The sequence below is a fragment of the Amphibalanus amphitrite genome, unplaced genomic scaffold, assembly GCF_019059575.1.
Source record: "Amphibalanus amphitrite isolate SeventyFive unplaced genomic scaffold, NRLGWU_Aamphi_draft 000561F_arrow, whole genome shotgun sequence".
In the NCBI taxonomy this organism is placed as follows: domain Eukaryota; kingdom Metazoa; phylum Arthropoda; class Thecostraca; order Balanomorpha; family Balanidae; genus Amphibalanus; species Amphibalanus amphitrite.
In genome coordinates this window covers 133,126-142,891 of record NW_024882055.1, presented here as the reverse complement: position 1 = coordinate 142,891, position 9,766 = coordinate 133,126, and the positions used below count along the sequence as shown (strand labels likewise).

General features: G+C 46.6%; 1 protein-coding gene across 5 annotated transcripts; it reads left to right on the top strand.

Annotated features, from left to right (window-relative positions):
• The first annotated feature begins 3,174 nt into the window (after positions 1–3,174).
• On the top strand, positions 3,175–9,239 carry LOC122393902 (UDP-N-acetylglucosamine--dolichyl-phosphate N-acetylglucosaminephosphotransferase-like). Of its 5 annotated transcripts, none has more exons than XM_043390344.1 (9): positions 3,175–3,283; positions 3,725–3,892; positions 4,708–4,825; positions 5,083–5,148; positions 6,137–6,350; positions 6,891–7,122; positions 7,315–7,503; positions 7,778–8,009; positions 8,335–9,239. In XM_043390344.1, the coding sequence occupies exons 2-9, from the start codon at positions 3,744–3,746 to the stop codon at positions 8,398–8,400; spliced, it is 1,266 nt and encodes a 421-aa protein (XP_043246279.1). In that variant the 5' UTR covers positions 3,175–3,283; positions 3,725–3,743; the 3' UTR covers positions 8,401–9,239. The 5 variants fall into 5 exon arrangements, with proteins under 5 accessions (XP_043246279.1, XP_043246282.1, XP_043246280.1 ...); XM_043390345.1 differs by having other exon boundaries at positions 3,227–3,284; positions 3,722–3,892; XM_043390346.1 differs by lacking the exon at positions 3,175–3,283 and adding an exon at positions 3,441–3,455 and having other exon boundaries at positions 3,722–3,892.
• Positions 9,240–9,766: the final 527 nt, after the last annotated feature.

Below are 9,766 nucleotides of genomic sequence, written 5' to 3'. Positions count from 1 at the left end.
TTTGGCATTTTAACATTAGCCCTATGGGCGCTGCATGGAAAGAATGGGACCAAAAGTCGTCAGTGTCTCCCCCCCTTAATTGAAGGTGTCCCGCCGCTACTGGCAACAACCTATAGTGCCCTGGAGAGTGCAGATCACCCGAGCTGCCGCCCGGCCGACTCACCTCCGATCTATCCTATTATATGTAGGTATGTCTTCAGGACGCTCCTATCCTTCTCTTCGATACCCAAACCTTTTGTTGCGCGGGCTGAACGGTCATCATTCATCATTGGTCGTGGGCAACTCCTCGGAAGTCGGCTCACGTGCGGTGAGTGAACGTACGAGCGGAAAAACTCCTGACTCATTAACACTCGTTACCTACTTGAACTCACTATTCAATTGCAAGCTTACAAAACACATAAACAAACGGCTCGGGCCACTGAAGAAGAGAGAGAGAGAGGGAGAGAGAGAGGGAGAGAGAGAGAGAGGGAGAGAGAGAGAGAGAGAGAGAGAGAGAGAGAGAGAGAGAGAGAGAGAGAGAGAGAGAGAGAGAGAGAGAGAGAGAGAGAGAGAGAGAGAGAGAGAGAGAGAGAGAAGTTGGTAATTTTGAGCCGTTTGACCGAGAGGCGGGCGAGACCACCAACTGTCCGACGACGGGTGTGACGCTGCGACCCGCCACTCTGCTGAAACTCTCCTACGCCATGTGTGGGCCTGTCGTCGTACCTACCCGACCCTTGAACTCCGATTAGGAGGTCAAGGTCGAGTGAAAGGTGACAGGTCACAGGTGAGAGTAATCCCCGATGTTGCTTTAGGCGAAGAACACAAAGGGACCACTTAGAGAACGTTCAGAAGAAAATAAAGGCCACTTATGCGGTGCCCCGACATTTGACCCTTCATGGAGGGGTGACGGTCAAGTTAGACTTGACCTTCACCCCTCCATGAGGTCACAGTTTTTTTTAATAAATTTAGCTCGAATGTTTGAATGGACGGATTGACAGAGCCGGAGCCCACGCTAAGCAGAGGCTTGTTGGCTGTTGCGTAGAACCCCGACCCCCCGTGCGATCGCACAATTCCGGGTATCGGGAGAATATAGATGCCAAAGTTTAACGTGCCCTTCAAAGCCGGACACGGCCTGCCCCACTCAACTGACTTCAACTGGCTGCGGCTGCTCCCACCAACCGCAGACCATCCCCGTCAGGACAGGGCCTCGGCTAACATGTTAACTGGTGGGCCAAATGGCCCACCAGTGACCAGAAATGGCCCACCAGCCTCAAAGATTTGGCCCACCAGTAATTTTCCGAAAAATCGAAGTTTTCACATTTTACATCACGACGTAGGTAACATTGTGATACAGACAGAGACAGAGGCCCTACTACATTGTTGCATTTATTAAAAGTAAGAACTTGATCGTCGTTGCCCGCCTAATACCATCACCATTCCCGGTTTCTTGAGACAGCCGTAAGTTAACCCTCGGTCACACTTCACCGGATTGGACCAATGGACGAGAAACGGACGGCGTCCGGTGATGTCCGGGGGATGTCCGTTCGTTTCCGTTGGACGTCCGTTTCTCATCCGTTAATATCTGTTCCATGTCCGGTGGTGTCCGGTGTGCTCAGCCGGACACCACCGGACATGGAACGGATATTAACGGATGACAAACGGACGTCCAACGGAAACAAACGGACATCACCGGACGCTGACAGTTCTCGTCCGTTTCTCGTCCGTTGGTCCAATCCGTTTAAGTGTCACCGAGGATTTAAATTTTATGCAATAATCGTGAAAGACGTTTGCCTATGTCAATTACAGATAGTGTCGGCGGCTTCCAGCCGATCGAGGTCTGCGAGAGTTCTTGCAAGCTTTCCGATCGATCGAGTGGTTACAGTCACTTAAGCATCTGCCGCAGACCAGTCGGTTACAAGAAAAACTACGAATAAAGAACAGACCAGTTCAGACGGTCGGGGATAAGCCTGCGAGCGATCTCAGACCGCTCGCCGATAGACACGATATAAGCCAGAGTCAAACTAGAGGTAGTGTCGGCAACTTCCAGCCGATTGAAGTCTGCAAGCGATATTACGTCTTCACGAACGTTATGATGCTTGCAGTCGCACATCTGAGTTCTGACCAGTTGGACGAATTTCGAACCGTTCACAGTCAGCGTTCCAAAAATTTCTCATTTGGGCTGAAGATGACACTCAAGAATAAGAATGGATAATTTTCCACTCTCACATTTTGGGTGGCTAGAATTTTCCACTCAGACACCCAAGAGAAATCTGAAGATTGGGACACTGTTCAACAGAAGCGTACATAACTTAGTTTTTTTTTAAAGAAAATATTAGGGTTGCGCAGTGCGCTTGGGCATTTGAGTGAATTCTTTTCCATGTGACACCAATAGGCTTAATGATCATTTTCAGAGATGTTGGAGTTGCTGCTACAACCCCCTTTTGGGGTTCCTGCTACAACCCACTTTATATATAAAGTGCTGTTCACAATTCCTCCCGATCCACCCGACAACGCCTTACGCCCGATCCCGTCCGACCGCTTCCGATTTCCGAATCTCCGACTAGTCGGCGAGCGATGCATTCAGGGCTCGCTGATTTTTAACTTCCGACCGGCCGTAAGTTATCGTCCAAAGTTTTATAATCTGCGTCAATATTGTGTGCATACTTGTGCGATTTTATGTGCACCGCCGGAGTATCACCACTGAGAGGGTTGTGGGTCCCTACTCTCTCTTCTATCTCTGAAGAGTCGGGGGGGGGGTCGAGCCCCGTTTTTTAACATTTTTAATGCCATCCTGACGTTTTTGGCAGAATAAAATGGCCAAAATCTGGCGAGAAATCGAAAATGGTGCTATGGCTACGAAGGTCAGTCCATGTCGCTGCCCAAGTGGCTCACCAGTCAAAATTCCTTAGCCGAGGCCCTGCGTCAGGAGTTTCAAATACCGAGCGCCGGAGCGTCTCGAGACTCGAACCCGGGCTCTTACAACCGGAAGTTAAACTCTACCAACTCATAGCTGCGGGACAGGGTCATTCCTGATGGTCTTTTAGGAGAGAAAACATAGAGAGTAAAGAGCATTTAGAAAACGACCAGACGAAAATTAAGGTCACTTCTCACTTATGTGGCACACCGAGTAAGTCCTATTGTTACTAGTATCACAATAAATAAAAATGCAACTTTTGATGCACGTATACATAAAAGCTTTATTATCTATAGAATTTGGTACCATATTTGGTAGCATTATATGAATGCAAACACTGCGCAGCTTTTACGATTTCGAATATTCACGTCGTGCGTGTGCGAATTTATATGTAAGTTTTTATTAATTACCTATGATTTGTCGCTGAAGTTGTAAGAAGTTGTAGAAACTTAATTTCGGATAGTCTTATTTGAAACCGCTCCATTTAATTCCCAGGAGACTGTTGTAAACCCAAAAATTTAAACCATGTAGTGTAACTCAAACTGGTCCCAGTTCAAGTCTAGTCATTTCAATTCCAATTCAAATTTTTTTCGTGTTGGCGAATTGATGGTGAAACATTTTGATTTTATTTTTGAACCATCATAAATTTATCCTTTGCAATTAAATGATACTTTTCCTTTTGTCTGAATCCTTGACCTTGAAGACCTTTGAAAGCAAACTTTGACTTGAACTCAATGCTGCTGAACTTGTCACAGAACGCTTAGGTTGAGGTTGGTGTTTCTTTTGAATTACCTACTTACCTGAAACATCTTTTTATGATTGTTTCAGACTGCTCCAGCATAAACTCAAGATGGATTGGACGATTCAACTTCTGATAAACTTGATGCTTTCGTTTTGTGGATTCATTGCGACCATTCGAGCTGTGCCGAAGATGGGTCATCTTTTTATCAAAGCAAATCTCTGTGGGATAGACATGAGCAAGAAGGAGTCTAAGAAAATGTAAGTGTTGTATTGTGGACTGGTGTGTTAAGCATTTCTAAATCTGCATTTTGATTCAGTTTGCTTGAAACTGAAATGTATTTTAGGCAGTTAATTATTTGAGGATGTTATTTAGTAGGTACCTAACCAATTCTTGTGTGAATAAGGTTCGCTTACATTATTATTGAATGTGCATTGTGCTATGCTGATGAAAAATTGCTGTGTCTACATTTTTTATGCTTTTTGCTACAGGAATTATTGAACTTATTTTAAGAAGTCCCACCCAACCATCCTTCTCCCCATCATCAATAGATAAATGATGCATTGTTTTGATGCACTTAAACAATAATCATTCATTCAGTAGCATACACCTCAGGGAGTTAACAAGACATGATATTAGCTGCTCAGACTGTTCCTACAAATTCTGATGATCATTGGTCATTGCTGCTTGTTATATGCTATTTGTTGATAAAAATGTGTCTCAGTGTTCCATTTTTCAGACTTTTTGGTGGCAAATCACACCTAATGGGGAAAATACTTTCATTTCTAAAATATGAATGACCGACTTCACTTTATCTCTGAAAAGCGTTTCATGTATTCCCAACAGTCAGTTCACATGTCACTTGACAGTTGATGCACCCACATCCTTTTGCTCCACACCCTGTCAAGATCCTGACATGAAATCCTGGTTTATCAGTTGGCATAAAAATTGGCATTGCACCATTTTGCAAAAATACTTCAGCTATTTACTTTCTTTTTTCTCATCCTAGGATTTTTTCTTCATCGGCACACCCAACCATTATCCAATTTTAGAACACTGATGTGTCTCTTTGCAGTCCTGAAGCAATGGGAATTGTTTGTGGCTGCATCTACCTGATTGTTGTCTTCATATTCATCCCAGTCCCATTTGGAACATATATTGTCTTCAATCAAGAGGGGTTTCCCCATGAAAAGGTATGAATACATTATGTGTCATTTAGATAGTTATCTATCTTATTTAACCAATAGATATCGTGGTGTTCACTGTTCAGTTATCAGTTTTACCTACTATTGAATTTCATTTGATTGGTCTTTCTCTAATATACATTTTCTGTTCAGTAATTGCTAGTAGTGAGTTCATATTATGGCACAACTCAAATGTTCATATAATTTTTGCACATGCATTAATCACTTCCATGTCAGCTAACCTGCTAACCTGCTCTGTCCTGCAGGAGAATAATACTTCTGCTAGCGGTGGTGGTTGTAGCCCCTATGTTCTTGCTGCTAGTTCTGGTGCAGTAAGTTCTGTGCATACCTTTTGCATGATAACTGGGTGTTGCCTGAGATTATGTGATGTTTATTTGTGTTGATGTTTATCTGCTTCAGCTGTTTCAGAACTTGAGCCAGCATCATGATTCAGGGAGTGAAATAACATAACAGCTGAATGGGATGTAGCTGAGCAGTAGAATTTATAACTTCAGCTGTACTAATTGTGTAAGGGTGTAACCAGCTCATCTGCCTGATTTTCTGTTGCCGCTATGCATGAATCACAACTTTTAATGCACATGACATTCCATATTGCTACACTCAGAGTTGACAATGTTATTTCTGTATTTCTTGTTCTTTCTTCAATGCAGTATGTTTACCATTTACCTCTTCTTATCCATAGTGGGTTTAAGTTAACCATTTCGATCAGAGAATGTGTGAAAGTGTTTTGTGATTTTTTAATAATTATTAGGATGTATTGTGTTCTGCATGTAATCATTGTGCATGGTCCATGCCTGTAAATTGTCCTTGTCTGTTAGAGGCCAGTGCAATGACCATTGACCTGTGGACACTCTGAATGCTAATTGAAATCTCAGCAATTTCATGTGTCCATCTCTTCAGTCAACTGTTTTTAGTGCCTACCTTCTTACATGTCATTATCTTAGCATATTTTCCTGAGTTATGTGATAATTTGTTATTATAAATTGCACCTCAGGTTTATCTCTTAGAAGCTTATTTGTGTTTCAAACATACTTTCTACAGCCAATATTAGTCATGCTCATTAATATTAGCTTTTGAGTGCCGTGAGATTATCCGTCCTCTTCACCTGCATTTTATAGACATACCCAGATATCAGAATGCTACAGAACACAGCACTAGAATTATACATTCTTATGCCCATCATTCTTGGCATTTGTAGACTCACCATGAAGTTGAGAATGACAACGTTTTAGGACATTTCTTCACTTTTATAATCCCATTTACCGTCATTTTTGTGTTGCTCGCCCCTCACGCGCACAGTTCGTGGAGCTGCTGGCGGCGCTGCTCTCCATCTGCTGTATGCTGCTGCTCGGCTTCGCCGATGACGTGCTGGAGCTCAAGTGGCGCCACAAGCTGCTGCTGCCCACTGTGGCCTCACTGCCGCTGCTGATGGTGTACTTCGTCACCTACAACGGCACCACCATCATCGTGCCCAAGCCGCTGCGCTTCCTGGTCGGATACAGCCTGAATCTGGGTGAGACGGGATGGGGTTACGGTGTGAATGACACTGGAGGGGTGTCAGTGTCATGTTAAATGGAAGAAGGCGAGGCGGGAATGGGATGTTGAGACTTAGCTACTGGTCGTCTCATGCACTGGTCGTCGACCACTACATTCGCTATTGCTTCTGCTGCTGCTGCCTAGTTTCCCGAAAGCTGAAACCGATCACCGACTACTGCTGCAGGACTATGGAGGAGTTCCGGGGCTTTACAGTTCAGGGGCGATGTCTGGTGGCAATGGACTGTAAGCCAGACTAGAGGGCGCTGTTCCCGACTACTACTCCTAACATGCAGTCCTCCGCCGTTTCTCACAGTACATACAGTGTTCCAACACCAATTGTTGATTATTTCGTACAAATATAGACAATCGGTCTTTACTGCCACATAATTGCAAGTTGTCATTCTCAGTTTTTGTCGCAACACTACCCAAACTATCGGTAACTGTTTGTCCCCGGACCACACGTCCACCATTTCGCCGTTTGCCGTGAGTGACGTCCTGTCTCTGGTCCCGCCGTCAGGTCCGCTGTACTACGTGTACATGGGCATGCTGGCCGTGTTCTGTACGAACGCCATCAACATCCTGGCCGGGGTGAACGGTCTGGAGGTGGGCCAGTCGGTGGTGATAGCCGCCTCGCTGCTGGCACACAACGTGGCCGAGCTGGGCGGACCGCTGCGCGACACGCACCTGTTCTCACTGTACCTGCTGCTGCCGTTTATTGGTGTCAGCCTGGCGCTGCTCTATCACAACTGGTGAGGGAGATAGGACTACTCTACCACATATATACTGGTGGTGAAGGTGCATTCAATGTTATCATCGTTGAAAAGTTTCAATTTGCTTTACTGCTTTACTATGCCATACATTTGTGTCATCGGATATTGCTGCCGCTCAGTCAGATGGTGTGAATGCCCAGAGAAGACGTCGGTTTCGTTTCTCCCCGGCAGGTACCCGTCGGCTGCGTTCGTCGGCGACACCTACTGCTACTTCGCCGGCATGACGTTCGCCGTCATAGGCATCCTGGGCCACTTCAGCAAGACGATGCTGTTGTTCTTCCTGCCGCAGATCGCCAACTTTGTGTACTCTGTGCCGCAGCTGTTCCACTTCGTGCCGTGTCCGCGTCACCGGCTGCCCAGGTTAGTGAAGGCGGGTGCTCGTTCATTCCACTTCGTGCACGGTTGCAGTGTTGCAAAGAACTTCTCCCCGAAGTGTGTCACAGTCTGCTATGTGATAATATAGGCAGCCCTGGAGAAGCTGTCTCATATTAATTAGTTTGTCTTATATCCAGCTCACAAAACGTCATCAAGGTGTGAAAATTTCATTGCGATCACTCTCTAGTTACATCGGGTTTACAGCGTCATTTTTCCCACTCCCCTGACAAGTGACACCTCTCGCCCTCCCCTCCCCCAGGTACGACCGCAAGACGGACCGTCTGCACATGTCCACCTCCACGTTCCGGATGTCCTCGCTGCGCTGGCCGGGCCGGCTGGCCCTGCGGCTGGGCCACGCCGTGGGCGTGGTCCACCTGACGGAGAGCGGCGGCATGACCACCTGCAACAACCTGACCATCATCAACCTGCTGCTGAAGCTGGCCGGGCCGCTGCACGAGCGGCGCGTCACACAGGCGCTGCTGGCAATACAGGTGCGTGCCGGGGAGAGATTGCCGTCAGGTCGAGCCGCTGTGTGTCATTAGAATGGTGAAGGCTTTCAGTTGATGTGAATGGGATGAGACAGGTTGTTGGAGAACGTGAGGTTCTGACTGTAACATTGCCAACTTGACGCAATCAGGGTCGTTCATGGAATGTGTGCTGTTCATTTTTAATGATGTTATAAAGCAGCTTCCATGTTCAACAGGATGCTACCTACGGCATATCGGCAGTCCTCTATCATAACGCTGTTCTGTACACGGCTATCGAGCATGTATCATAAATCAATATCCTGCATAAGTCTGTTTGTTTTGCCCGCAGGTGATGTGCAGCTGTTTGGCGTTCGTGATACGCTACCCGCTGGCCAGTCTGTTCTATGACGTGTGACGTCAACACCCGTGACGTCAGCTCAGTAATGTGCTTCACGTCTTTTACGACTGACGTCCGTCCGAAGACGTAACACTGTTCTACCCGTGACGAGAGTATTTGCCAGGCTGTAGGCCACCAAGAGGCTATAACCGGGAGAAGTTAGGGTGCACTGCCCTGAATGGAACGCTAGAGGAACACTCAGGGCGTCAAAGCCGGGCATTTGTTGTGTTTGTGTATGTTATGGCCGCTGTGTCAGGGCATTATCCAAAGTCACGGTTGTTGTTGATGTCGCACTCTGTCCTGGGGAGCTCTGCCGGTGGTATCACGGCAGCTCTGCCGGTGGTATCACGCTCAGCAGCGCTGCTGCTCCTCGTGCGATGATACTCGTGATACTGCCTCTGCGCGGCTCGTCCAGTGATACCGCGACCGTCTTAGCTCGGGTTTCCAACTTCCAAGGTAGTTTATGGCTTCGAATGGGTTTGGAGCAGTTGTGTATGCACTAGGGAAAAGTGGGAGAGATACTTAAGTATTTAATGCGTGCTTTGTGTTTGTGTCTGTGTTAATGGCTGCTCACAGGGGCACTACAGTTTTGGGACCCCATAGTCCTTACAAACCGCTGCTTCTCAGCGATATGCTCGAACTTGGAATGCTATGGTGCTGTCTTGCACCATATTTTGGCGTATCTGCGTATCACCAAATCTGGCAGATAGTTGTGTTGCCTTCCTTCACAATTGCATATGTCGGTTGTGTCTCCGATTAGACTCGCACGGTTTTATGCATTTTACTTCGCAATAGCATCGGTTGCTGTGGTGCATTGTGATACGCGAATGGATAAAATATGAAGACACCGATGCATCGCAATTCGTGTGCGAACTATTCAGCGTGAGTTACGCTTACGGTGGGTTTGGACGGGCGATGCGTTGTTCCGCACCACAGGTACCGTACGAGGTGTCGGTTGCCGAGACCGGCGGGCTACCCACCGGGCTTGCAGCGTTCAAATGCAGATTGTCGGTGATATGTTACGGCGTATTGAGCAGGCCATTGGCTCATATTCAAGCTCACAATATTATATACCGTACTAAGACGCAGTTACGGCCTTACGGGGTCAGGGTGCACGGTAGGGGAGGTTTGTTATTGTTGAACCACAATCGGTGTGAGTTGTAACTTGTAAATACATTGTGTCCTTTAAATTGTCCGAAAGTATTGACCTCAAACGACGAGTTTATCTGTTGGTCGACCAGTAAGCGTTGACCTCGGGACAGCGGTGGCCTAAAAATAGGGCTTGCTCGCAATTTGTGGCAATAACAGCTGAATTAAACGTTAATTTGACCACTGAGGACATTATAAGCCCATGCGTGAGTGATTACCCCCTCCCCCCATTTTA